Raw genomic sequence first — 27,208 nt, 5'->3', positions numbered from 1 at the left:
AATACATCAGTTTGTTCTCTAGTCCTTTAGAGAAGCCAACAAAAATACTTTGACAGGTTTATGTTTGACTTTGAAAAGCATCACCACCTTTGTGTACTGAAAGAAAAATTTATTTAAATATGGCTTGTTGGTCCTATACTTCATCTACCAGTGTAATCCCTGCTGTTTACAAATAGAAATGTCTATTTAGTTCTATTAATCTGAATAACAGATGCATATTGTAATTTTTAAAGCAGATAGTAAACTTTTCTGTAGGTCTTGTGAGATTTCATCTTGTCATGGGGCAAACACTATTTTACAAAGTGTAATAATGCTTCATTTTTTAAAGTTGAGGTGAAGAACCTGGGCAACTAAATAACAAAGCTGCAGAAGCAATGAAATGTAACCTCATGATCTGATTATGCTCTCTGCCTTTCCCTTAAGCCAGGGTAGCTTTCCATCTGCTACAGTGGAAGACAGGAACTGCTATAAAGCCTGAAAATAAAATGTTCTAAACCCAAATCCCAGAGTATTTTAGTAGGCTTAGCATCTTTAAAGCATTTTAAGAGAAGTACTAATTGCCCAACTACAACAGCTCCAAAGAAAAGCTCTGCTTTCTCTTAAGACTTGTTCCATTCTATTCACACCTTTTGCTATCTAGGGTGAAGAGATTTACACCAAACTTCACTTTTATTAATACTATTTTTCTCTCAAAGCAAGTTCTTCATGCTGACATGTCCACTATCAGGAAGCACTGGTAGCGCTACTAATCTTCAGTCTTTGCATCACCAAGGAGATCTTTTTCCATCTTGTTCTGAAGGATGAACAAAAGTTTGAGGTGTACGTTTCAGAAGATAAACTGCAGCATGAAGACCCCCTATGTTGACCCAGACGGTATGTACCTTCCGCCATAGGTGTCCCATTCCAGATAATGCCTGTGTACACACAAAAAGTAGAAAAGTAATTAGCTGATAACTGCTTTTCTACCAACCAGGGGTCTTAGTAAGAAACACTGGGAGAAAACAGATCTTATTGAAATATCCCCAAGTGTACTTAAAAAGGTCCTAAAGATGTCATGGGCTGGCTGAGTTTTCAAGCTAATGTACAGCACCTTGATAAAGCATTTCTTGTCCTGGGTCAGTAGTACAGCTTGGCCTGTCCCTGGCCTACAGACACGGCTCATCTCCCGTAGGCAAGCTGGATAAAGGTTCCAGTTTCTCTTCTTGGAGCCCATCCTATAAAAGAAGGTCTAATGAGTCACTTACTTTTGCAAAAAATAAGTATCTAGGACCATAGGAAATGAGAAGTTACTAAAAACTCATTTTCATTGCAATAAGAAAGTCCTGAGGTATGAAAAATAGTTGCCTTCTAGAGCCAGAGCTTTGTCATTACATGTCAATGAAATGGTTAGATTTAGTTAAGTTGTTTAGAATTCTGAATGGGATGAACTGGTTACGGAAAAGATTTGACAACTATAATAGTTATGTTAATAGTTATGTAAGTTGTCCCCTTAATGAGTATAAGCAATCATTATGTAAATGAAACCAGTGATTAAAAAATATCCTGGTAACCAAGTTTTCCTCAACCTTTCTCTGAAGTATTAATTAATTCAACAACGGGCTACAAAGTGGATAAACCTGTGATGGTCAGGATCAAAGTGTAGTTAGTACATTCCTGAGTTCTCAGAAGAAACAAAATGGATGAATCTATCATATTGTTACATTCTTAAGTGAAAAACTGTTAAGTCTGCTAAAAGAAACTGAAGATTTCTGACAGAATAAGCTCAAGGAAAATAAAACAGATTTAGAAGACAAGTGGGTACTAATATAACAAATGAAAGTAAAATTCATTTTTTTACAAGTCCCACCTTTTTCCAAATGGCATGTCTGTTACAATAATGTCCACAGAGCCAGTTCTTAGTGGCAAGTTGCAGATATCCCACTGAATAGTATCTATGGGCAAGCCCCAGGACAGTTTGCTGTGGCGACAAAAGAAAAGGTACTTCAACATATCCTGAAGAATGAAATTTTAAAAGACTTCTGAAGAGACTGCTATAAAATACAAAAACTAAAATAATAATATCAGTGACAATATCAACAACTTAGTAAAAATTTTTAAAGTAGCAGGTAGGCAGAAAGCATAGGTCATAAGCTAAAACTTTTATAATGACAGTCCGTAAAAAAACAAGTAAATTAAAAAATTAGTTAAGATTGGTTTTCAAAAGATGTCTATATCTGTTTCATCTACAATTTATGAAGACAGATAAAGGGGAAAAGACCGTTAACACAAAGAACTGTAGTACACAACTTGAAAACAGTATTGAGGCAGTTAATTACATAACTGATGATGTAAAAACACTGTTGATGAAACATACACTGGAAAAAACCAGAACACTAAAGAGAAAAAAGTTGATGAGGTGACACATCTGAAGGATAAAGTTTGGTAAGTCTGCACAGAAATAACAGGAGACCTAAAGAAACATATGTAAAATTAGGAAATATAGAGGTACTGGTCTTAAGATTAAAAAACATGTATCATACTATAAAAAAACAAGAGAACAAAAAAGTTAACATCAAAAAAATAATGACAGAAGGCAGAATGAATATAATAATATAAATGATTTAAATCCCCCCCATTAAGGCAAAGCTACTAGTTTAAGAAACAAAATTATAACAGGCAATAATAATGCACAGGCTAAAAATTAAAAGCATATCAAGATTATGAGCAGATGGACTTCCCTGGTGGCGCAGTGGTTAAGAATCTGCCTGCCGATGCAGGGGACATGGGTTCGAGCCCTGGTCCGGGAAGATACCACGTGCCGCGGAACAACTAAGCCTGTGCGCCACAACTACTCAGCCTGTGCTCTAGAGCCTGTGAGCCACAACTTCTGAGCCCACGTGCCACAACTACTGAAGCCCGTGTGCCTAGAGCCCGTGCTCAGCAACAAGAGAAGCCACTGCAATGAGAAGCCCGAGCACCACAGCGAAGTGTAGCCCCCGCTCGCCGCAACTAGAGAAAGCCCGTGTGCAGCAGTGAAGACCCAATGCAGCCATAAATAAATAAATTAATTAAGTAATTTTTTTCAAAAAGATTATGAGCAGAAATTAAATGTTGTAATATTGATATTTAATAAAAAATTTAAGAAAAAATAAAATGCAATAGAGGTAATCACTACATAATAGGAAAAATACAGATATTAAAAATATGTATTACACTCACAAGCACCAATAGCTACAATAAAACAAAACAAAAAAGGCAAAAAATATTAGAAGTTAATGTAAGATTGGGACTTCCCTGGTGGTCTGGTGGTAAAGAATCTGCCTTCCAATGCAGGGGATGTGGCTTTGATCCCTGGTCGGGGAACTAAGATCCCACATGCTGCGGGGCACCTAAGCCCACACTGCCACAACTACTGAGCTCCTGCGCCTCAACGAGAGAGCCCACGTGCCACAAACAGCTAGAGAGAGAAAAATCTACACACCACAACTAGAGAGAGGCCCGCTCGCCACAATGAAATATCCCGCATGCCTCAATGAAGACCCTGTGTAGTGCAACTAAGACCCAATGCAGCCAAATAAATAATAAAAATAAATAAATATTTTTTTAAAAAATCAAGGTAAGATAGAAATAGTACAGGTTGACAGACAAAAAGTGAAGATGCAGAGGATATGAAAAATATAAAATATTCAGAAAATAGAAAAATTATTTGCTTAAAAATATCAGGTTTCAAAGAAACCCTAGTCATGTACTATGCCTCAGGTAAAATCTCAATAAATATAAAACAAAATATACCATAAAAATTCATTAATCATAATAAAACATAATATAAAAATAAACTAAAAGCTTTTAACTACTTATGTATAAAAAATGATCTAAACCATTGGTCCTCAAAGTTGGGACACAGACCAGCAGCATCAACATCCCTGGGAAGCTTGCCAGGAAATGCAGACCCTCAGGTCCCATCCTAAACCTACTGAATCAGAATCTGTGTGTAGTTAACAGGTTACCCAGGTGATTCATTTGAACATTAAAGTTTGAAAAGCACTGTCCTAAACAATTAGAACAGAGAGAAGTATATAACCAACCATTTACAAAGTAACCAAAACAGATTTATCAAAATCTATAGGATATGGTCAACAGGAGTACTTAGCATAAAAGTCAGCTCTAGTAAAAACCTTTATTAAAAAGAAGACATTGGGCTTCCCTAGTGGCGCAGTGGTTGAGAGTCCGCCTGCCGATGCAGGGGACACGGGTTCATGCCCCAGTCCGGGAGGATCCCACATGCTGCGGAGCGGCTGGGCCCGTGAGCCATGGCCGCCGAGCCTGCGCGTCTGGAGCCTGTGCTCCACAACGGGAAAGGCCACAACAGTGAGAGGCCTGCGTACCGCAAAAAAACCAAAAAAACAAACAAAAAAGAGAAGACATTTACAGCATATAACTTAAGATTTTAGATAACAAATGAAAAGACCTCAATAGGAAATAGGAATAAAAAACAAAAAGCATCAAGCATAAAACCATAGAACAAACAGTATATGAAAGAACAAAACAAAGCACTGGCAATCTAATCAAAAGGGGAAAAAAAAACTAGCAAAGAAAAGAGGATAAGCAATATACAGACATAAAATAATATTAAGACATACCATGTATAAATAATAAATATGAAAATTTGCATAAAATGAACAAATATTCTTAAAAACAACTGATTTCTACTTACAAATAAAAACCTCACATTAACGGTCATGGAGGCAGCTGTGAAGTCAATCATGGGATATAACGACTTCCTGTGCTCCTGGATATGAAGCACGTGTAAGACCTAACAAATCTGCTTACCACTACATATTTCTGCCACTTTATAAGAAAATGAAGGACTCCAAGCAGAGGAGACCAGAGAAACAATTTTGTGATGAGGCCTCTCGTGGGAAACTGCAGACCAAGTGCTATTTCAACCAATTCTTCCCAAAGACAGCTGAGACTCTGAAAGAATGGTGAAAGGCTGGCACAGATGGTGTGTCGTCAAATGCAATTTGTAGCAATGGGCTAGGGCTTAAGGTACTATAGTAACATACATCTCAGGATGGGAAATTTCCCAGAGGCTAACAGACTTTCAATGCACAGATATCAAAGGGATATGGCTGAAGGACCTTGGAATATTTTGCTTGGAGAAGAGAGGATGTGGAGAGCTGGGATAGAGGGAGAGGAGGGTTGGTAGCCCTTCAAATATCTGATGTTAATCATCACTGTGACACAGAGATAAGATTTTTCTTTACGGACTCAAGTGGAAGAAAAAACCCACATCTGTACAAGGTACACGGAGAGATTCAAGTTCCCTAAAAAATATGACTTAGCACTCAAAGCTGTGCTAAGCTGGAATCAACAGCCTTCAGAGTCATAAGAGGTGTTTATACAGGCTGGAAGACCACTGGTCAGGATCTCCTACAGGACATTTAGGGACTGTAGGGACAGCTTTCAGGTCTTTTCCAACTCTGAGATTTAAGTGCCAAATGACAGAGAAAAGACTAAATAAACTGTAATATTTCTGTACAGTGGAATATTATGCAGTCATTAAAAAACAGATTGAATAAAAACATAAAAAGCATTTGAAAATTTTTTAATGTTTTCAACTGTTTAATTGCATTAGAAAATATTAATATTTTAATATGTACTTGTTTTACAAGAACCTAGAAATTCTGAATTGAGAAAATGATTACAAAGTGTGTCTATGTGTCAGTCTGAGTTATGAATGAATTAGGTCCTGGGGCCCATGTGGTCTTGTAAGACTACAATCATCAAAAATGGTCCTGAAACATACTAACAAGAAGACATGAAAGCTAATACGTGTGGGATATGCAAATATTTGAATATTAGATTATTTTCCCCCCTGTATTTCTCTAATCCTTATAGCACGTAGCAGAGGACTGAGTTCCTTGTTGGTGTTCAATTAAGTTTCAGATATGAGAGTGCACCGCTGCCACTTCGGTCCTCTTCCCTGACAGCTAGGAGGACAGCTAGGGCCCCTTCTCTCACCCCCTTCACTGGGTGCCTTCTCCAAACTACATCACTTATTCAATACTAAAACATTTCCAGAGAAAAGACCACTAGTCAGGAGCAGTCTTGTGCCTCTGTTAAACCCCCAGCTGGATGCCTGCATGCACTAATGGAAAACTTATGAAATTAAAATGAATCTATACAGTTCTTCCACTACATGGGAAAAAAGATATCTGAATAAGGAAAGAAAAAGGAAGACAGAAATTAAAATAGTTGCATTAGGGTGGGGGAAATTATAGTTAAATTTAAAATATTTTAAAAATACAAATTAGTTTCAATCAACTTTTAAAATTTAAATGGAGTTTCAATATATTCATTTGGCTATAATACTGTCACAATGCACTGGGTGTATTAGTTCATAAAGCCAATAAGAAAAGTGATTATTGGACTTCCCTGGTGGTGCAGTGGTTCAGAATCCGCCTGCCAATGCAGGGGACACAAGTTTGATCCTGGTCCAGGAAGATCCCACATGCTGCGGAGCAACTAAACCTGTGCACCACAACTACTGAACCTGTGCTCTAGAGCCTGCAAGCCACAACCACTGAGCCTGTGTGCCACAGCTACTGAAGCCCAGGCGCCTAGAGCCCGTGCTCTGCAACAAGAGAAGCCACTGCAGTGAGAAGCCCGTGCACTGCAATGAAGAGTAGCCCCTGTCTGCCGCAACTAGAGAAAGCCTGTGTGCAGCAATGAAGACCCCATGCAGCCAAAAAGAAAGAAATAATTAATTTTTAAAAAAGAAAACTGATTATTTAAGTCTAAGAGATGCTACAAAATCTTTTAAATTAAGATTTTACCCTTCTTTCACTTGGCTCTTGGTCAATAAAGATGAGATGTTATTTGCTGCTCTATTCACAGCCAATGGATTATTATCACCAGCAATGTGATAACAGTTAGACCATTCTGTAGCCCCCTAAAAGACAAGAGTATATATGAAAACAGAAGTAGCAAAAAAAAAAAAAAAAAAAAAAAAAAAGATTAAAGGTAAAATCATTTCAATCACTTGTCAATAAACCAGACAATCCAATCCAATCCAATAATCCAATGTTTTTCTAAAGTGGCAAAATACTGCATGCTGTCAACTTTGCTATTCACCTTGCTTGAAATGCCCTCCTGTTCTGTTTGCTGAACTCCTACTCATCTCCCAAGGCCCAGCTCAAATGTCATGCCCTCTGTGACATCAAGCACAACTCTCCAAGCTGTCTCTCATTTGCCCCTCCAAAAGCACTCTGTACATGTATCTGCCACTGCACTTGCTCTCTTTTTAATTATTTCTATACCTGTCTGCCGCTCAAAACGTCTGGGAACTCCTTAAGGATAGGTCTGGTATGTCACTCAGTTCCTCACCCAGCAGTGTCTGCCACATAGTAGGTATTACAGACTTTAAATACAAACGTAGTTTAACCAAATCAAACTGGCTAACCTATATCCTTTTGTGATTACGGAATTTTTATATAATCCGATAACCTGGAATATTTGAGAATTTAAATAAAGTGTAATCTCTATTATATAGGCTTTTGAATGATAACCACCATATTCTTGAAAGGATTTTGTCACTTTAAAAAAAAAAAATTCTTTATTTATTTTTGGCTGTGTTGGGTCTTCGTTGCTGCACACAGGCTTTCTCTAGCTGCTGCGAGCGCAGGCTCCTCACTGAGGTGGCTTCTCTTGTTGCAGAGCATGGGCTCTAGGTGCGCGGGCTTCAGTAGTTGTGGCGCTCAGGCTCAGTAATTGTGGCTTGCGGGCTCTAGAGTGCAGGCTCAGTAGCTGTGGTGCACGGGTTTAGTTGCTCCGTGGCATGTGGGATCTTCCCGGACCAGGGCTCAAACGCATGTCCCTCAAACGCATTGGCAGGCGGATTCTAACCACTGCGCCACCAGGGAAACCCAGGATTTTGTAATTTTAAATCAAAAACATGTCAGCAGAACAGAAATACCGAGCTTTCCATATTATTTGTGCAATGGGGTGACATACTACCCTAGGCCTGAACAATGTTCTATGCAGATTAACAGAAGGTTTCTGACATGAAAGCAGAGACAGTTCTGCCCTTGGTTTAGGGATGAGTAACAAACACCTCTTCCATGGTAAACAGTAATACCCCCATATCTATGAACACAGGGCTTCTGAGCTTTTTCTTTTGCCCAGACCCTTGAGGGTAATGGAGAAGGGTGATGTAGGGAGGATGATGTAGAGTTTGATGAAAGCCTCTCTGGTGAGTCTGATTGCCCAGTATTCATTTATTCTTCTAAACCTATTTAGATTTTTGGGTTTTATAGTACTTCCAAGTTTTAAAGGCAGTATTATAAATCAAATACTTTATACTTTGGTGAACAAACTGTCTATATACCCTTTCAATTCCTTTCATAATTTCATTCATTTTGATCATATACCAACTTAGGTTTTTCCATACAGACATCCTCATGCCCACCCCTACGTGGAAATGCCTCAAACATTTTCTTTTTATCTTTTTTTTTTTTTTGGTGGGGCTGGGAGCTCTTCTAGTCTCTCTCTAGCTCTGTTGTATATTTCTTGACATGTAGTGACCTTCACTGCTATTCCAGACAATAGACACATCATGGTTTAATGCTAGAGAAGCACACTCTGCTTTGTTCCCAGAATTCTTTGTGACAACAACTGAGTTTTCTCTGTGTGGCTCTTTAGCCAGAGTAAATTTCTCTAGCTAACACTAGCAGAAAACAGCAGTCATTTAGACTACTATGATTTCCTTCTGGGATTCTAATTCCCAGATAGCCGATGTCATTTTCTAATTGCAGTCTGGATTATTTTTCCCTTTGTGGGTTGTTTTGGACTTGCTCATCTGTCCAGTTTCTGCTCAAAGAATCTATAGTATCTCCCTGCAGTTTATTCCCATTGGCTTTACGTATACTATACATAAAGCAATTTTTTACAAATTTAAATTTGTAATTTTTTACAAACTTAAGTTTAATTTAAATTTAATTAATTAATTAATTAATTTTTATTTTTTGCGGTACGCGGGCCTCTCACTGCCGTGACCTCTCCTGTAGCGGAGCATAGGTTCCAGACGCGCAGGCTCAGCAGCCATGGCTCACGGGCCCAGCCGCTCCGCGGCATGTGGGATCCTCCTGGACCGGGGCACGAACCTGTGTCCCCTGCATCGGCAGGCGAACTCTCAACCACTGCGCCACCAGGGAAGCCCTAAATTTAAATTTAATTTAAATCTTTTACAAATTTAAGCAATTTTACTGGCGCCCTCTTCCAAATTATTTATTATAAAAGTTTAGATAATATTGATTCAATAATACGGATTCAAGGAGATTCTCCTATTAAATGTTCTCCAATTAGAAAATGACTTTCTATTTCTTGCTTTGCTTTAGGCAGTTTTTGAGTCCTCTCAATGTCATGGTATTTTCTGAAACTTTGTAACCTTGCTAGACTTCCTAACGAACCTAACTAATGGTCACAGGCTTCCCCATCTTACCAGAACCTAGGAGGATGAAGAAGCATAGTCTCTCTTTATAGAGATGAAATGCCCTCCTCCAGTTCAAGCTTGTACCTTCAATTATCTTTTCTGTTTAAGTCTACCAGTTTATCTGTTACAGAAATGGGACTCACCAGTTTGTAATTCTCAGCCTCCTCTGTAATCCAGTGACTAAACATGACTTATAACCTAAATCTAGTCCTTGGCTATTTGTAATAAGTGGCTTCATCCTTATCACAAAAGTTCCAGCTTTACTAGTGTAATTCACTCAAAACTCTTGGGTCCATGGACCTAACCTTGGTGATTTCATTATGTCTAATATACCCATGAGTTCTAGAACATTCTGGATGTATCACTTCCTTATCTAAAAGCTAAAGAAGGGCTCCCCTGGTGGCGCAGTAGTTAAGAATATGCCTGCCAATGCAGGGGACCTGGGTTCAAGCCCTGGCCTGGGAAGATCCCACATGCCACGGAGCACCTAAGCCTGTGCACCACAACTACTCAGTCTGTGCTCTAGAGCCCGCAAACCACAACTACTGAGCCCACGTGCCACAACTACTGAAGCCCACATGCCTAGAGCCCATGCTCCGCAACAAGGGAAGCCACCGCGATAAGAAGCCTGCACACCGCAACAAAGAATAGCCCCCACTGGCCACAACTAGAGAAAACCTATGCACCGCAACAAAGACCCAAGGCAGACAAAAATAAAATTAAAAAAAAAATAAATAAATAAATAAATAAATAAAAGCTAAAGAAAAGTTATTACCTCAATTGATATTGCCCCTGTTCCACACATCGGATCAACTATTATATCAGTAGGCTGAGGAGCACAGAGCCTAGAGGAGAAAACAGCCTATGTGAACAGACAAGACTTCCACAACGACTATTCCTAAAGCTGTAAGATCAAAGGCCTGTTATGCTAGCATGAAGAAACAATTGATATTTATTTTTAAAATCAATTTGTAATAACATGTTGACTCTATATCCTAGCACTTACAAAAACAAAAACATTACATATAACTAAAAGTCCCCTTTGACTACCATCCAAAATCCCATTTCACTTCCAAATGGAAATAGCTTCTAGATCTGTTAATATATGTGTGTATATGCTTTTAGAAAACACATGTTATTTTGTATACAGACCTGTGTTGTTACATTTAAAACAACTCAAATGTGTGAAGTAGAACATGTATCAATATAAGTTTACTGGAAATTATTCATTCAGTATTCCTTTCCTAATTAATTCAATTTGAAAGATAACATTGCTATAAAATAACTGCTTTACTTTGAGCACTTAGTATTTGCCAGGCATGGATTTAAGCTCTTTGCATGCGTTATCTCTTTTAATCCTTTTAACAATCTTGTGAGATAGGTTACTATTATTATTCTCATTTACAGATAAGCTGATGCAAACCTGTCCATGGACACAAAGCTAGTAGGTGACAGAGTCAGGATTAGAGGCATTACTGTTAGTGGCTTAAATGTTACCTCTTCTATGAAGCATCCCCTCCTCAGACAGGTGACAAGGTTTCTTTTTCCTCCTTTTGTCCTGCTATTCTTTCCACATTCTATTATGGTTCTCCCTTACAAAACTGAGATTCCTGGGGACTAACTCTGGATTCTTATTGTAATACCTGTCCAGCTCTACTTCTCCATTCCTGCCCCTCAACACACGGCAACAGAATCCTTGGCAACCCTCTTCGTAGTAAGCAACCCTGTACTCCTAGCCACTGCTGCTGCGTCTGGGTGAACACATGACTGAAACTATGTCAACCAGATTCTCTCTTCTAACACGTGGGAACAAAGAGTTAGAAGACCTAGGCAGTATGGGGCTGGCTGGTAATTTAAAACTGGAAATACATAAATTTAGATGACGGGCAGCCATTTGCACAGATGAGCAAAACAAGAACCTGTAGGCTCCCAGGGTAGATAAAAGTGACTGTCTAGGTTTCTGGTGGTTTTCTAAGACCTGGTTCCTACCCTTCTTAAGATATGGCTTTTAGTTTTTCTGTGGATTTCCCAAGACTTCTCAGTATCTTGCCAGTAATTCCCCCTCCCACACAATCATCACTTTTTTTTAATCTTAAACTAGCTTACTTAGGTTTCTAACAGTTGCACCCAAAATAACTCTCCAAATCCCTGGCTCCCACCATAATGCCTGGCAGTAGATAATAAATGTTTGTTAAATGAATGAAGACTAGGAGCTCTTCCTTAATCAAACGGGTGCAGTTTTCTATTGTTGTCATTGAATTGACAGGTTCCAATTGTATTGAACTAGGACTCCATGGATGAGTAGGGTAAAAGAGGAAGCAAAGATTGGAGGAGTAGGAAATACAATTAACTACCAGGCTATGCCAGACACCGTATGTAACAGGTATTTTTCATCTGTTTTTGCAATTTACTCCTCACTAATAATCCTTTAAGTCTAATATCAAACCCATTTTGCAGTCTGGCAAACAGAAACCTAGAGAAAACAACTAGTCCTAGTGATGGAAAGAAACACCCAATCAAAGGGAAAAGGGCAAAGGAGAAAGAAAGTCACATCTTGCTCTTGGAAAAGTGGAAAATTTTCCATGTGAGTATAAAATTTTAAAATATAAGTAAAAGCTCTCTGTGTTCACTTATATATTATACACATTAAAAAAATCTCTGCTTTCATCTGCTTCACTGCATAGAAATGAAACAAAGCAAAATTTGTTCTATTTCCCAACACGCAGTGTATCCTTTCTAAACAGAAACGTGATAACCACATTCAAGAGGCAGATGAAAACTACTGTTCTCATTTTAAAATCAAGAAAATTGAGATAGTAATTAAGTGATATTTTCAGGATCTCAAGGAATCAACATTGGATACAAAGAAAGAGAGCTTTAGCTTTTTATCCTGTTCCTTAACTACTAGATTCTAACACAGTACCTCACAAAAAATTACATTTTGAAGGGAAAATTCAAACCAAGTTGTCACTTTCATCTACATGGCAAACCCATTCTCTTACCTGAGCATCCCATAGGCAAGAGTAGATCTAAGAGTTGTGGGTCCAAAATGTGTGATATTTCTTCGGTGGAGACTCTCTTCTGTCAATGCAATGCCCACAACAATTTCATTATCATGGATATTCAAAAGAACCTATAAAATAAGAATAAAATAGTTTTAGGGTTATTCGAACTGTACTCATCACTAAGATTTTAAAATTTGAGGCTTTATTTTGTTACTTTATTACTTAGGTATACTTTGCATACAGTAAAATGCACAAATCTTAAGTGTGCAGTGCAGTAATTTTTACATATAAATGCTGTGTAACCATCATATAAACATATATGTAGTTTTTCTTGCTCTCTGTCAATACCCACCACAAATTATCATTAATCTGACCACTACCATGATAAACTATTTTGTCTTTTTTTGAGCTTCATATAAATGAAATCATTTAAGAATATAATATTTAAAAATTTTTTAATCTATTTTATTCTCCTTTTAATTCACCGTATTCACAAGTTAGCTATAACCAGATTCCCCCCGAATTTTTATAAGAGAAACACATTTTGAAGGTTTCCAGGTTTTTAATATGCATTTTTAAAATTTTTAACTTTTTTGGAAAAAATTCCAAACATCCAGAAATGCTTACCAGAACACTGGCAAAACGAACTCTTAAGTATGCTCTTCATTTAGATTAAGCAACTGTTAACGATGGGCCACATTTGCTTTAAAACCTATTATTTTTTTAGTACTTTTTAAAACTTGACTCAAGTAATGTCTGTGAAAGAATGTTTCTTTTTGGTCTTAGTTATAGTTTTTCTAACACACAGTTAAATATATACTATTCAAACAAAAATAAAAGTTGAAATAAAATATGTTCTGCAATCTTCCACCTAAAATTTCCTCATCATGATCTTAACAGCAGCAGCTAACACTTACCTAGCTATATGCAAACCACTGTTCTACACACTTTATATTTGTTACCTCATTTCATAGCCACACCCTCTGAGCTAGGTATTATTATCCTCCTTTTATAGATAAGGAAATTAAGGCACAAAGAGGTCAGTTTACTTGGCCAAAGTTATGCAGCTAGTAAACTGGGATTTAAATCCATGTAGTATGGCTCCAGAATCTGTACTCTGAGCTCCCATGCTAACTTCTGGACATCACTGTTCTAGTTAGCCTATTCATTCTCATAACAGCTGTTACAAGAAAAAAAAGAATGGGGACTTGTTCTTCTGATTTGATATGCAAAAAACAAAGTTACAGAGAGAACAGGCAACTTGCCCCAGATTCAAGTGTCCCAAAAGCAACAATAAATGACTCCTTGGTGAAAACGTCAGCTGCTAGGGGCCTTTTAAGCTGTCAGACATGGAAAGAGTTGTTAGTATGGCTCACATGTGAATCACCCTTATAGTAGAAGATTGAGACCAAGGAGGGTAAGCATGCTAAAAAGAGGAATCTGGATTTGGGAGTCTAGCAGAACTTAAGAAAGAGGACAGTTGGCTCTAGCATAAGTATTAGCAATGATGTCCTGATTTTAGAAGGTCGAGGTTTGTTTTAAAAATGTATTCCACTTCAGAAGCAAAGTCTGAAACCAAGACACACAAAACAAAATAGTTGTTTTAATTCTTTTGAATTTTATAATCTGAAAGTCCACATAATGTTGTAAAAAGCACTAGATTAGAAATTAGAAAATTCCAGTCTTAATAGCTCCCATCTATTAAGCATGTAGTATAGACCAGGTATCACACCAGATACTTAAAATGTATAATCTCATTTAACCTTCAGGACACACAGGTATAAACTATTATTGGCTCCATTTGAAACAGAGGCTCAGAGAGAATAAACTGTCCAAAGTTACACAGTTAGGGAGTCAAAAGTTGGATCTAGCTCTGTCTCAATAGCCCATGCTCTTGTTAATGATACCCTACAGTTTTCTTCCTTTGTGACATCTTTGTCTGGTTCTGGTATCAGAGTGATGGTGGCCTCACAGAATGAGTTTGGGAGTGTTCCTCCCTCTGCTATATTTTGGAAGAGTTTGAGAACGATAGGTGTTAGCTCTTCTCTAAATGTTTGATAGAATTCGCCTGTGAAGCCATCTGGTCCTGGGCTTTTGTTTTTTGGAAGATTTTTAATCACAGTTTCAATTTCAGTGCTTGTGATTGGTCTGTTCATATTTTCTATTTCTTCCTGGTTCAGTCTTGGAAGGTTGTGCATTTTTAAGAATTTGTCCATTTCTTCCACGTTGTCCATTTTATTGACATATAGTTGCTTGTAGTAATCTCTCATGATGCTTTGTATCTCTGCAGTGTCAGTTATTACTTCACCTTTTTCATTTCTAATTCTATTGACTTGAGTCTTCTTTTTTTCTTGATGAGTCTGGCTAATGGTTTCTCAATTTTGTTCATCTTCTCAAAGAACCAGCTTTTAGTTTTATTGATCTTTGCTATAGTTTCCTTCATTTCTTTTTCATTTATTTCTGATCTATCTGATTTTTATGATTTATTTCCTTCTGCTAACTTTGGGGGTTTTTTTGTACTTCTTTCTCTAATTGCTTTAGATGTAAGGTTAGGTTGTTTATTTGAGATGTTTCTTGTTTCTTAAGGTAGGATTGTATTGCTATAGACTTCCCTCTTAGAACTGCTTTTGCTGCATCCCATAGGTTTTGAGTCGTCGCCATTGTCATTTGTTTCTAGGTATTTTTTAATTTCCTCTTTGATTTCTTCAGTGATCACTTCGTTATTAAGTAGTGTATTGTTTAGCCTCCATGTGTTTGTATTTTTTACAGTAAATAACTAGAAATAGAACTACCATACGACCCAGCAATCCCACTACTGGGCATATACCCTGAGAAAACCATAATTCAAAAAGAGTCATGTACCACAATGTTCACTGCAGCTCTATTTACAATAGCCAGGACATGGAAGCAACCTAAGTGTCCACCGACAGATGAATGGATAAAGAAGATGTGGCACATATATACAATGGACTATTACTCAGCCATAAAAATAAACGAAATTGAGTTATTTGTAGTGAGGTGGATGGACCTAGAGTCTGTCGTACAGAGTGAAGTAAGTCAGAAAGAGAAAAACAAATACTGTATGCTAACACATATATATGGAATCTAAGAAAAAAAAATGGTCATGAAGAACCTAGGGGCAAGACGGGAATAAAGACGCAGACCTACTAGAGAATGGACTTGAGGATATGGGGAGGGGGAAGGGTAAGCTGGGACAAAGTGAGAGAGTGCCATGGACATATATACACTACCAAATGTAAAATAGCTAGCTAGTGGGAAACCGCCACATAGCACAGGGAGATCAGCTCGGTGCTTTGTGACCACCTAGAGGGGTGGGGTAGGGAGGGCGACGCAAGAGGGGAGAGATATGGGGATATTTGTATAACTGATTCACTTTGTTATAAAGCAGAAACTAACACACCATTGTAAAGCAATTATACTCCAATAAAGATGTTAAAAAAAAAACTGATACCCTATTAGCTTTGTGGCCTCAGTTTAATTGTCCATAAGACTGGGTTAGTCTTGAAAATTCTACACATTTATGAGAGCCTTCTTGAATCATCACAGTAAGAGCCTGCACTTACCTCCACATCAAAGTTGGTCATGTCAGCCTTCCACTTAAAATAATCTTGAACAGCACCCCCAAAATCTCTTGCCGCCTCATTTGAGGAAAAGCAATGTTTCTCTCCTGCCCTGTTGCATGTGACTCTAAACTTCAGCATTTCAGGATCAGTTTCTTCTTTTGAGCTTTCCTCAGTCTCATCTTTGCAAGATGTCAAATCATCACCTACTAATGTTGATATCTCATCTTTGATGGCTGCATTTTCATAATAGTCTAAGATCTGTGAATCTAAGACATTGTTAGTGAACTCTTTTTTGACATCTCTCTCATCTGTTTTGTCTCCTCGTCCACTTTCAATCTTCTCTTTACTTGAATTCTGATTTATCTTTTTGTGCTTTGTTTTTTTTTTCTTGAAACATGTGTTAATTTTCCATATTTTTAAAGGGTCTGACCAGGGAAGCTTCCCAGCCAAGTCCTCAAAATCCTTTAGAACTTCTTCCTATAAAAGAGAGAATGAAATCCATTCATTTCATTCATTTCTCACCACTTTAATTGAACAAATAAACCCCTACTTTGCCTACAGACTACATTAATTGTTATGTTGGGGGTGGCAGGAGTACAGCACAAAAGAGTAAATAATATAATGTCTGCAACTGAGGAAATTAAAGTCTCACTGAAAATTATGATTTATACAAATTAAGGCTACTACAGAATAATACAAGACAGAATGGTAGATCAGAGGCTGGGATTCAAGATTAAAATGGAAGCAAATAAGGAACTATTAACAGTGGTTACCTCCAGCGAGGGGGAATGAGGAGATGAAAGACAGGGGAGGGAGGGCAGCTTACCTCTCACTGACTTCCTTTTGAATTTTGTGCTGTGTATACATATTAACTATTTTTGAAAAGAAAAAACCCAAACCTTAAGCAGTTAAAAATGTATCTATCCAATTTCTAAATAGTATCTATAGTCATCTTTTAGAAAAGTAAATCTGATCATGCTTAAAGCCCCTCAACAGCCTCCCATTACACCGCCCAAAATTTAACTTCCTTAAAAAGCCCAACTTGACTCTTGCCTGTGTCTCTTACATCACTTCAGGATCATTCTCTCCCTAGCTTCGTACCTCTGCTTGGAAGGTATTTGCTTCATATGGCCTCTCTGCATTGCTGGTTCTCTTCTAATTATTTAACAGCAATTTAAAAGGCACATCCTTTGAGAGACCTGCTCTACTTACAGTAATCCTCTCAAGTCATTCTTTTCTCATTTTATTTTCTTTAGAGAACTTAACATTATCTAAAGTTATTAGGTTTAGGCTCCTCCCAGAAGGTAAGCACAGGGGGGAAAGACCTTGGCTCTCTTGACCATTGCTATAAACCACACATCTAGAGCAGTGTCTGGTGTAAAAACGGTGCTCAGTAAACAGCTAATGGATATGTGGTAAAATGTTAAAATGGGTGGTACAGAGCCGTGCTGTCCAATTCAGCAGCCACTAGTCACATACAGCTACTGAAATATTTTAAATGATTTAAAATTAAAAATTCAGTTTCTCAGTCATATTAGCTACACTTCACATGGCTATCATGCTGGACAGCATAAACATACATTTCCATCAGACGTTCTGGTGCAGAGCACTGGCACAGACAGTATATGTTACTGAAGATCAAAGTAGAAAGAAATCAGTGCTGACTGATGGAGCTGAGACTTGAATTGGAAGTGAGTGAAGGCTCTAATACTACTTGAAACCTGATGAAATAATGGTAATTTCAGGTTGGGCAAATTCAATTTTATTTACAAATAATTTCCATATAAAGGGCATCTATAGGACTTGTAGGTTTAACATGGTGGGATAACACTGGTACAGCCCCTTTCTTTTTTCAGAAACCACTCTAAAAGAAAAGAACAACAGAAATACCAACTCTATCCTAATAGAATCTACATGATATCTGTAACCTAGAAACAGAACATAAGAATTATAACGTAAGAATTCCCAGGTTCAGTTAAGGTAAAGCAGAGGTGCAGAAAGACAACAGAGACTACAGATGACTACAGATCTCAGACAAAGGGGAGAGCAGTCTGCAGAGCAGTAGGAAATAAACTCTTCTCTGGAACAGCAGGGAAGAAGTACATGCACTGAGAGGGAGCGTCCCTGGATCTCGTTTGTACCCAGAAGCAGCAGAGGAGAGAAATGGAGGCTGAACAAGGAATCTCACAGACATGCTCTATTTGCTGGAAACAGAGTAGAGATGGGGAGAGATACTCTACATTGTGAATAACCCTAAAGCTGCTGAATGCTTCCAGCTAGGGAGAAGTAATGGTTAAAAGAACTCATTAAGTGGTATGGAAATTACACCTCAATAAAGCTATTTAAAAAAAAAGAGAACTCATTCACCACAACCTTTTGTCAAAAGGAACTTCACAGTGAACCAGAGGGATTTCTTGCTAGCTTGGAACAGTTCCTGAACCTCCTATAAACAGTAGGCCCAAGAGGAACTACCTCATTCAAAGATGAGCAATTATCAAAAGTTATCAGCACCAGACTTATATGAACAGAAAAAAGGAGAAAAGGGACAGAAAAACAAACAGCGGACAAAAACCAGTGACCAGAAAGACACTGCCACAGAGCAGCTGAAAACTGTGATCAAATATGTTGACATGACATCAAAAAATGTAATAAGGAGATAGTTTTGCAAAATAAGAGCTCAAAGCAGAGATATAAAGCAGGAAAAAGACGAGGGGAGCCGCCAGAAGGAGATGAAACAGGATCTTGTAGAGTTCAAAGAAAAAGTGGAATAAAAAAACAAACCACTGCAAAAATGAAGACCATATTGAAAGCACCACATATAAAAGCCACCGCTGAAAACACAGTAAGGGATGTGAAGAAAAGTAAAGCAAATACAATAAAAATGAGCAAAAATTTTAAAAAGGATTTGAGAGAACATGATAAAACATCAAAGACAGTCAAAGAGATCCTACTGTATGTATAATTGGTTTATCCCTGATGGAGGGATTTAAAATAAAGAAAACATACTAAAAAAATAATTCAAGAAAATTTTCAAGAAACATAAATGGAAGTGAATTTCTCTACAGACTGACATGTCTTAACTGGAATTAGCAACAAGGAGATGTACCCTGGTGAACTTCAAAATTGAAAAAAAAAATCATCTGGGCATCAAGCAAAAATAACAAGAAAGCAACAAATAAGGAGGAAAAATAACAGGATGACTTCAGAATTCTCCATGGCAACATTTCATGCTAGAAGAGAACAAACATTGTCTATGATATTCTTAAGGAAGGAAAGCTGACTCCAAATTTTAAACCCAAACTATTGATCAAACAGAAAGGTGAAAGACAAACATTTGTGAACTCATGCCAGTCAAGAGATAAAAACTGTAACAAAAGGACAGGCAGTGTGCCTATAATCAATTTAACTATAGGACTAAAATGAAAACAAATACAGGGATTATGACTGCAAAACAGAATGTAAATGTTACAAAGTGGCCTGTCCTTAGAGGGGAAAGGGAACAGAAGATGGGAAGTAATTTAAGCACACTGATATCCTCTTCTCTCATACCCCAATGTCAAAGGATAGAAATTAACGCTTAGCAGAGAAAGTGCAAAACACAGGCAGTTTGGTGCTTCCAGAATATAATCTCAGTGACTATTCATGCAGCATTAAAGCTTTTTGGGTTTCATCCAATCTTTAAAATAAATAAATAAATAAATAAAGATGATTTTTTAAAAAGTATATTTAAAGGATTTAAAGGCATGTAGTTCAACACTAAGAAAAATTATAAAACTGGAAGGTGAAAGGGAAGGAAGAGAGATGTGGGAAATATGCCAATTTCATCACTGCTCTTAGTAGGGATTCGAAAACACTGTGTAAACAGTAGATTAAGTTGTATTTATAAAGGTAACAGCTAGAGAGCAAATACAAGCTTTCCAAATATTTTAAAACACATGCACGGGGAAAAAGCAAAGAAAACATATAACATAAATTTTTAAAAAGAAAGAAAAAGAAAGCAGAAGGCGTGCAGCATAAATGTGACAGAACCAAGACCAAACATTTCTGTCATCTCAATAAACATCAATGGGATAAACTTATTAAACAGAAAAATGACCCTAAGACTGAATATGTACAAGGGTGTATATAGGATGTTCATTGCACTACTGTAGTAGCAAGACTGTGAAAAATCCTAATGTCCTAAAATGGGACCAATTAAATTGTGATACAGTCAAATCCAACAATGATATTGCCGTGATCTCCAAGATAAATGAGAAAAAGCACAGCACAGGACAGTATGTATGTCATACTTCCGTTTGTGTAAATATGTAAATAAAATACACATATTCATAAAATATCTCTAGAAGGATATCTCAGAAATTGGTAATAGTTGTTGCCTCCAAGGAGGGAAACACATGGTATGAAAACAGGGGAATAATTTTCACTGTATATCTTTTCAGTCTTTACAGTTTTGCTCTAAGTACATGTATAAACTAGCTTAAAAAAATTTTAATCACAGATTTTAGCCTTTTTTTAATCAGTTAATAAAAAGGCTAATAAAATTCATGATATCATCTGAATATTTAAAAATAAGAGAACCCAATAGAATGCTTAAACTAACAGGCTTTTATAAGCCATGAGAAAGTATAATGCAACAAAGAAAAACTGATGGTCAACAGAATGAAAACTAGAAGCCAATGTTTAAAAACAAGGTTTTATTGGGGGCATGTTCCAAATTAAGTCCACAAAGTGGAGGGCTTAACAATTTCTCATGGTTATACACAAGAGAAGTTGCCCTTGCAGAGATCTGAAAATCTACCTTAGGGCTTCCCTGGTGGCGCAGCAGTTAAGAATCCACCTGCCAATGCAGGGGACACAGGTTCATGCCCTGGTCTGGGCAGATCCCACATGCCGTGGAGCAACTAAGCCCATGTGCCACAACTTCTGAGCCCGAGTGCCACAACTACTGAAGCCCATGCGCCTAGAGCCCGTGCTCCGCAACAAGAAAAGTCACCGCAGTGAGAAGCCCGAGCACCGCAATGAAGAGTAGCCCCGCTCGCCGCAACTAGAGAAAGCCCATGTGCAACAACAAAGACCCAATGCAGCCAAAAGTAAAATAAATTAATTAATTAAAAAATAAATAAATAAAAGGTGAAATTATTTTTTAAAAAAAGAAAAAAAAGATAGAAAATCTGCCTTAATCCCTGCTGCTCTTCTTCTGGGACTTCCACCAGTAATATCTTTTGCAGTTACTTACAAGGCAACTCTGAATACCTGGCTCATATAGAACCATTCCATAATAACAAATTCACCTCCAAAAACACTCAAAATAATACAAATTCTAAGATGACAAAAACGTAGTAATTGAAGAAAATATTAATAACACCCTAGTAGGTTAGAGGCAAGAATTTAAGATGGACACTTATAGTTTTAAAAAATATGTTAACATTTATTCACGTATAGAATTGACTATCACAATTTTGAAATACTTAAGAGCAAAAACTGTTAGTACCCTGCCTGTTATTCACTAGTTTTATAGATATGATATGGTTGGCAATGCCTATCAGAAGGCTGAAGGGTTATAAAACTAGTGTTAGAAGTTACATTTTTAGTTAATAAAATTATCATCTATTTTGAGTCTCAATTCTTTTAGGTCTGTTTTCTTCTAGGTTGGGGGTTCATATCAGTTTGACTGGTTTTTGAAATCAACCTGTTGTCAATAAATAAAAAATAGAGAATTAGGCAGCACATCACAACTTTAAAAAAGATTATTTCTAATATAGGCAATAAAACTGAAAGAAAAAAGTTTTCAAGCATTTGACTCTGGAAACCAGACCAAAAAAGGCTGGAAAAATCTGGAATCTGGAAAATACCAAAGACTCACTGTGATCTATTTTCAGCGTTCAGCTTAGGCAGCGTCTCAATATTTAGGAATCAGATACTAAATACAAGTTGGGGACAAAGCTGTTATCCTAACAACTGAAGGAGTATTTAGATATTACTTTGGCTTTATTTCAAAAAACAAGCTAGAGAAGAAAGCAGGGCAAAAGGAGCATGGTGAGAGAAAGTGTTATTTGTAGATGACACAAACTGTCACCTACTCTGGTTCACAGCCTAGAAGCAATTCTATTTTGAAACCATATACATCAGCAAAGCTCATCTAAGGTGTCCATCTTTTGTAAGAAAGTCAAACAGTTTGTTCTATTTCTTATAAGTTTTTCAATATTGATTTTTATTTCTTTGTTCTGTTATTTTCATCTTTTTCGAAAATGGAATACAATTAACATATAATATTATTTTAGTCTCAGGTGTACACATAATGATTCAGTATTTGTTTACATTGCAAAATGATCACCACAAGTCTAGTTAACATCTGTCACCATACCGTTAAAATTTTTTTTTCTTGTGACGAGAACTTTTAAGACCTACTATCTTAGCAATTTGCAAATGTGCAATACAGTATTAATTACAGTCACCATACTGTACATTATAGCCCCAGGACTTACTTATAAGTGGAAATCTGTACCTGTTGACTCCCTTCATCCATTCCCCACCCCCTGCAATAATGATTTTTAAAAGCAACGTTTGCGATGGATTATCAATAAATCTCTGGATTTTACTGTAAAAGTCTCCCAGTACTCTATATTATAAAAGCAGCAGTAATGCTAAACGATACACAGAATGTGAAAAGTGGAAATAATCTCTTTGGGAAGACGGCTGAAAATCAGCTACCGCGTTTGGGACAGCTCACCTTTGTTTCTTTGAACTGGTAATCCTTAAACTCCTGAACAACCACAAATAAGTTATCAACTGATCTCAGACAGTGAACCTGGGGAGGGAAAAAAATGTTAGAAACAAATTTCTGCAAAAGCTTTTGAAGCACATAAACTATCAGCATTTAAATATAAAAATCAGGTACAAAGATTTTAAAGCAGCTAATACCTATAATTTGTATTTAAAATTTTTCCCAGCTTCTGTTCCTCTACAGAAAAGGAAAAAAGACAGATGGCAGGATAGAAGCTTTAAGTGTTATGTGGGCAACATGGGTTTGGGGGGGAAGGGAGAGATGAAGACAGTGAAGTGGGGCTTTATACTGCCCTCATGGCTCTCTGGGGTACTGTATAGGGTTTGAGCTCCAGCTCTGTGATTATTAGCTAAGCAACCCTGTGCAAATTACTTACTCCTAAGCGCAATTTTAGGAATAAAATTAATTAATCCTTAATTAATGAGGATAATGGTAGGGCCTATCTTTACAAAGCTGCTGAGTTATTATCTAAAACACTGGATGAAAAATACTTGCTTACCAATTCATCCCACAGATATGTAATGGGTGTCTACTATATGCCAGATACTAAGAGCTTGGGAGATACTGACCAAAAAAAAGAAAAAAAAAAAAAAAAACAGGCAACAATCCCTGCCCTCATGTTGCTTATGTAGTAATGAGATACAGCTTAGCTTTTACTTTAGTGGGATGGCAGTTTGCTGACCTTCACTTCTCACCTTCAGTGATTCCTAATTACTTTTGAGCAAGAATAAATTTGACACAGATACAAAGAAAAATCTCTCCCTTTATGCTTCACCACTGAAGTCTAAACTTCAGCTAGATGCTGAAGTAAATAAATTCTAAGAGGCGTAGCAGATACTAAGAATTTCTTCATAAATCTCACAGGATCCTTTCTGGTGAATTCATTCTCAGGCAATACTAGGATCACTTCTAAAACATATAGCAAACACAGTAGTCACACTTACAAATCAGTACCCAATGGAAAATGCAGTAATACTTTAAAATTACCTGATTTGGGGCAGAGCAAAGAAAAGCAATAAGGATTCCAGAGAGGTCTGTAAACTAGAAAGTAACCATAAAATGATATATTTAGAAAACTATTTTAAACATTGCTTCATTCAAACCTGAGCCAGACTTTCCACTGAAATGTCAAAATATATCTTGCCCCGGTCTTTGCTGATTTTGCACGGTGACCCCAATTTCTCTCTCACTTCATCTGCAGCTGTTTGCTCAAAACCAGTAGGGACAGTGGCTCCAATAGTGACTTGAAGATGTTCAGACTCACTTCTGAGGCCACTTTCTGTCACTTGTATAGACCTCTGGTTCTCATGAAGGTTCACATCCAGGAGCTGGTTAGTGGCTTCTTGAACATCAGACATATTGGCAGTGCTTCCAAGGTCCTGAATATAGTCCCTTTAAAAGTAGTACAGGAAAGAAAAAGAAATAATGCCTGAACGTTATCACCTCTTATTTCAACTATAACTAAAAACATCTGCTTTGGAGGTCTGGCAGAACAACGCAACGCAACTGAATCAGTATTCACCAAAGACTGAACAACATGGGTACAAAGTGGAGGATATAAAATATTATTAAACAAGCAATACAGATACTGTGGAAGAAAAGGAGACAGACAAGAGTATTTCCACAGCATGCAATGTTTGGTTTGGGATCACCTATCTTGATGATAGCCATCGCATAACTACAACAGTTAATCCCAAAACAGAAGTTGCTAGAACACATTCAAAAATATTTCTACATCTAGTCCTTTTTCAGCTAGCAGTTAAGAACATGGGGCTCTGGAATTTCAGACCTGGGTCTGAATTCTTGCCCTCACCATTCAGAGGCTGAATGACCTAAAACAAGTTTATTCTCCATCGCCTCAACTTCCTCATCCGCCAAATGGGAACTGGATAATGCCTCTCTCTTAGAGTTGTTGTAAGACTTCAGTGGGAATAGCATACTGCCAGGCCCATGATTAAAATTTGCTAATTAAGGATATCTATCTTCCTCCTTGAAATGGATAGTGATTCATGCATTTAAAAATGATTAACTGAGCACCTACTATCTAGTGACTACAAATATTTGAATGCCTAGGACAAGACAGGCTCTGGGATGCTTGGATGGGCATCAAGAGAGACCTGTTTAAACCAGTAAGCCAAATTTCCTTTATCTGAGCTTTTGGTAGGGTGGGGGGCGGCGTGGAGTAGGAGGGACTAGAGAGCTGGGTGGGAGGTGGAGATCAATAGTTCTTGGCAGATTTTCAAAGTTTTGTGAGCCAAAACAACTTAAGTAGGCCCAGGGTACCTACACAGTTCTTGTTCTGTACCCGGGACAGGCGACAGTGTCTAGCACAAATAAAAGTCAGTTCCTGCCATTAAGGAGCTCACAATCACTGTGATACGACCTCCATCTGCTAAATAAGGCAGCTGAAGCCCACGAAAGGACGTATCCTACCACGGTCAGAGAGCCAACCAATGGCGCAGGCTAGAATGAAACCCACGTCTCCCGACTCCCACCCCCATGGCCCTAATCACAGGATCCCGGGGAGCAGGTGAAACCCAGGGAAAGGTAGCGAGAAGGGCTCCACCGTGGATCGGGCTGAAGTGCAGCCAGTCTCCGGCCCGGGTCGCAAGACCAAGGCCGCCCTTCCCTGCCGAGGGTCAGCAGCGCCCCACCAGGCCACTCCTACCCGCCGCCCGGTTACCGGCCGCCAACGAATACGCTTCGAGCTCCCGGTGCCGGCGAGGCCAGCGCGCCCAGGTCACCGCGCCCAGGTCACCGCGACGGAAGTCGCCTCGGTGACCCGGAAACGGAAGTCTGGTGGCGCGGTCACAGCGGCTCCGCGCTAGGGGCGGGCGGCGGTGCGAGGTCGCAGAGGAAAGGGCGTGTGTGTAAAGGTGTGTGCGCTGTAGCGCTCAGTACGTGGTGGTTGGTTTCTGCGGTTGCGGACAGGCGCCTCAGCAAGCTGAACCGTGGAGGTCGCGGGCTTCGTCGCCAGACGTCATTGTAGCTAACTTTAGAGAGCGCTTAGCGGCGCTGGCACTGAGTAAGCGCTTCACACGCGTCATTTAATTTGTTCCAATAACTCTCAAGTGGCAGGGGCCACCCCTCTTAAAGCCGGGGAAACTGAGTCTCACAGAGGTTAAATATCTTGCCCAAAACGTCCCCCACAGCACTTTAGAGGCAGAACTGGGATTTGAACCCGAGTGCTGTGACCCCAGAATGCTTGCTCTTAGCGTCTGAGCCAGTATTGCTCAAACTAGTCCCTGAGTTGTACATTGCCTTCATTATTTTTGCCCAATTGTACTGTTGTTTACTTAACACTTCTTTAAATTTATAGTTTCGACAGGTTATTTTAGAAGGAGATTTTACAATTCAGCAACAAAAAGATAATTCAGTTAAAAATGGGCAAAGGCCATTTGGAATATTTTGAATATTTCTCCAGCGAAGACACACATATGGTCAACAGTCACATGGAAGGAGGATCAAGGTTACTAGTCATTAGAGAAATGCAAATTAAAACCGCAGTGAAATACCTATTTGAGTGGCTAAAAGTTAAAAAGTGGACAGTGCCAAGTTTCAGTAAGGGTGTGGAGCAATGGAACACTTGGGCTTTGCTGGTGGGAATGCAAAATGGTACAGCCACTGTGGAAAACCGTTTTGTCCTTTCCTCATAAAGGTAAACAATTACCATATGATCCAGCATTTCTACTGGTAGCTATATACCCAAGAGAACTGAAAACATGTTCAAACAAAAACTTTTACATGAATGTGCTTAGCAGCATTATTTATAAGAGCCAAAAAGTGGAAACAACCAGAATATCCCTCAGCTGATGAATAGGTAAACAAAAGTGGTGTATCCACACAGTGCAGTATTATTCAGTCATTAAAAAAAGGAATGAAGTGCTGAAACATGCTACAACATGGATGAACGTTGAAAACATGCAAAGTGAAAAAACCCCAACAACAACAGTCCCCAAAGACCACATATTCCATTTGTATGAAATGTCTAGAATAGGCGAATATATACAGACAGAAAGATTAGTGGTTGTTTAGGGCTAGGGGGAATGAGGAGGTTGGGGAGTGATAGCTAAAGGGTATGGGGTTTCTTTTGGGGGTGTTGAGAATGTTCTGGAAGTAGTGATGGTTGCACAACATTGTGACTATTACTAAGAAACACTGAATTGTACAGTTTAAAATATTTAAATTGGTGAAGTTTGTCTTAAAGGAAACTTTGGTCTCGTGGGAAACTCTTCTGCAGTTTCCTCACATGCAAAATGCTACTTCTCTCATGAGAGTTCTTGCAAGCTTTAAATGAGATTAACGTGTTACATAATTAAAATAAATGGTGCCATTAAAAAAAATGCAGTGGAAACAAAGTTAT

General features: G+C 38.1%; 1 protein-coding gene across 1 annotated transcript; it reads right to left on the bottom strand.

The window, feature by feature from the left end:
* On the bottom strand, positions 1–25,528 carry THUMPD3 (THUMP domain 3 tRNA guanosine methyltransferase). The gene is made up of 11 exons (XM_007463716.1): positions 25,500–25,528; positions 23,949–24,237; positions 22,792–22,869; positions 16,062–16,538; positions 12,475–12,605; positions 10,248–10,317; positions 6,819–6,934; positions 1,847–1,957; positions 1,091–1,214; positions 769–914; positions 1–96 (listed from the first exon to the last, which is right to left on the bottom strand). The coding sequence occupies exons 2-11, from the start codon at positions 24,201–24,203 to the stop codon at positions 81–83; spliced, it is 1,524 nt and encodes a 507-aa protein (XP_007463778.1). The 5' UTR covers positions 24,204–24,237; positions 25,500–25,528; the 3' UTR covers positions 1–80.
* Between the last annotated feature and the right edge of the window lie 1,680 nt (positions 25,529–27,208).

Source organism: Lipotes vexillifer, unplaced genomic scaffold, assembly GCF_000442215.2.
Source record: "Lipotes vexillifer unplaced genomic scaffold, Lipotes_vexillifer_v1.1 scaffold1387, whole genome shotgun sequence".
NCBI classification, from domain to species: domain Eukaryota; kingdom Metazoa; phylum Chordata; class Mammalia; order Artiodactyla; family Lipotidae; genus Lipotes; species Lipotes vexillifer.
Note: the sequence above shows the minus strand (reverse complement) of the source record. Positions and strands in the feature narration are given on the sequence as shown.

What these genes read in the sequence shown, in the direction of transcription:
- THUMPD3 (XM_007463716.1), bottom strand. Translation starts at nt 24,203, where the DNA reads ATGTCTGATGTTCAAGAAGCCACTAACCAGCTCCTGGATGTGAACCTT. An exon ending in AAGAGCCAAGTGAAAGAAGG is followed by an intron (nt 1,958 to 6,818) that starts GTAAAATCTTAA and finishes TTGTCGCCACAG; the next exon opens with CAAACTGTCCTGGGGCTTGC. An exon ending in ACAAGAAATGCTTTATCAAG is followed by an intron (nt 915 to 1,090) that starts GTGCTGTACATT and finishes GTGTGTACACAG; the next exon opens with GCATTATCTGGAATGGGACA.